The sequence below is a fragment of the Gregarina niphandrodes genome (genome assembly GCF_000223845.1).
Source record: "Gregarina niphandrodes unplaced genomic scaffold scaffold00067, whole genome shotgun sequence".
Classification (NCBI taxonomy): domain Eukaryota; phylum Apicomplexa; class Conoidasida; order Eugregarinorida; family Gregarinidae; genus Gregarina; species Gregarina niphandrodes.
In genome coordinates, this window is record NW_011645833.1 from 39724 (window position 1) to 41089 (window position 1366).

Here is a 1366-nt window from a genome sequence, read left to right on the forward strand (position 1 = left end):
AGAAGCACTTTTAGATACGGGTGCAACTACGTCTATCGTGAGTATGGACCTCGCACATCAGTTAGGCTTAGAAGAGGCTGGCGCTGGTGCCATCAGAGGCTTGTTTACCAGGAAACAGGTGACGTTGTTCAAGGCGTCATTGGCTACAAAAGACCGTCGGATGGAGACTGTGCTGTATTCCAGCGAGGAGCTCAAGGACGATGAGCTGATATTGGGTGTACCGGACATGATTGCACTGGGTATCTTCGATGCATGTAAGTGCCAGTTCCATGTGGAGAGCTGTTACAAGGTCAATGCGGTGTCACTGGTGGAGGAGGAGAAGTCAGACCAAGATTTGTTGGCGGTTGCGAAGCAACTGATAACAGATATGACGTCTCATCTGGAAGGTGTTGTCAGAGGGAGGCTTTGGGGTTTGTTACAAAAACATTCGAAGTGTTGGTTGCGGCCAAGGACAGGCAGAACACGGCATAGCGTGGAGCTCGAAGTCGACGGGAAGCCGGTGAAGCATACGTTGAAGCCGTTAAGACCAGAGTTACGAGAGGAACTAGATAAGCAGATAGACGACATGTTGAGCATGGGTGTGATACAACCTAGTAATTCCTCGTGGGGAGCAAGACCGGTGTTTGTACGTAAGAAAACTGGTGAATGGAGAATGTGTATCGACTACCGAGCACTGAACAAGGGGATGGCGTTGAAGGCCTACCCGATACCATTGCTCTGGGAGGGTGATGTATTGCGTCTTTGAAGGTCCTATAGGAAACAATGTCGACGCGTACATTGACGATATTGTCGTGTAGCTGATGATTTGGATACGTTGTTTGAGCGTCTGACGAGGTACTCGGGAGGTGCTGCGAGAAAGGTTTGTTTCTTAAGCTGAAGAAGGGTGAATACGTGAAGCAGGAAGCAGAGCTGCTAGGGTTTATTGTAAGCGAGGAAGGCATCAAGCCGGACCCGAAGAAGGTGGCGGACCATATTCCACCTTCTTCGGGTCCGGCTTGATGCCTTCCTCGCTTACAATAAACCCTAGCAGCTCTGCTTCCTGCTTCACGTATTCAACCTTCTCGTGGAAGCCATTAAGGCGGCTGGACATGATGGTAAGGTGAAGATTGGTACTGATATTGCCGCTTCCGAGTTCTTCAAGGAGGGTGGTTTGTACGACTTGGACTTCAAGAACAAGGACTCCGACAAATCGAAGTGGCTGAAGGGCGAGGAGCTGGTTAAGGTGTACATGGAGTTCGTTGACAAGTACCCTATGGTGTCCATTGAAGATCCTTTCGATCAGGACGACATTGCAGCTTGGACGAACATGCAGAAGGAGCTTGGAAGCAAGATCCAGATTGTCGGTGATGATCTGCTCGTCACAAAT

The 1366-nt window shown here is 49.7% G+C and overlaps 1 protein-coding gene across 1 annotated transcript; it reads left to right on the forward strand.

Annotated features, from left to right (window-relative positions):
- Nucleotides 1–43: 43 nt before the first annotated feature.
- Nucleotides 44–1347, forward strand: GNI_179490 (enolase; the record flags this gene model as incomplete). The annotated part of the gene is made up of 4 exons (XM_011135179.1): nt 44–730; nt 874–924; nt 1031–1257; nt 1296–1347. The coding sequence occupies 4 exons, from the start codon at nt 44–46 to the stop codon at nt 1345–1347; spliced, it is 1017 nt and encodes a 338-aa protein (XP_011133481.1).
- Between the last annotated feature and the right edge of the window lie 19 nt (nt 1348–1366).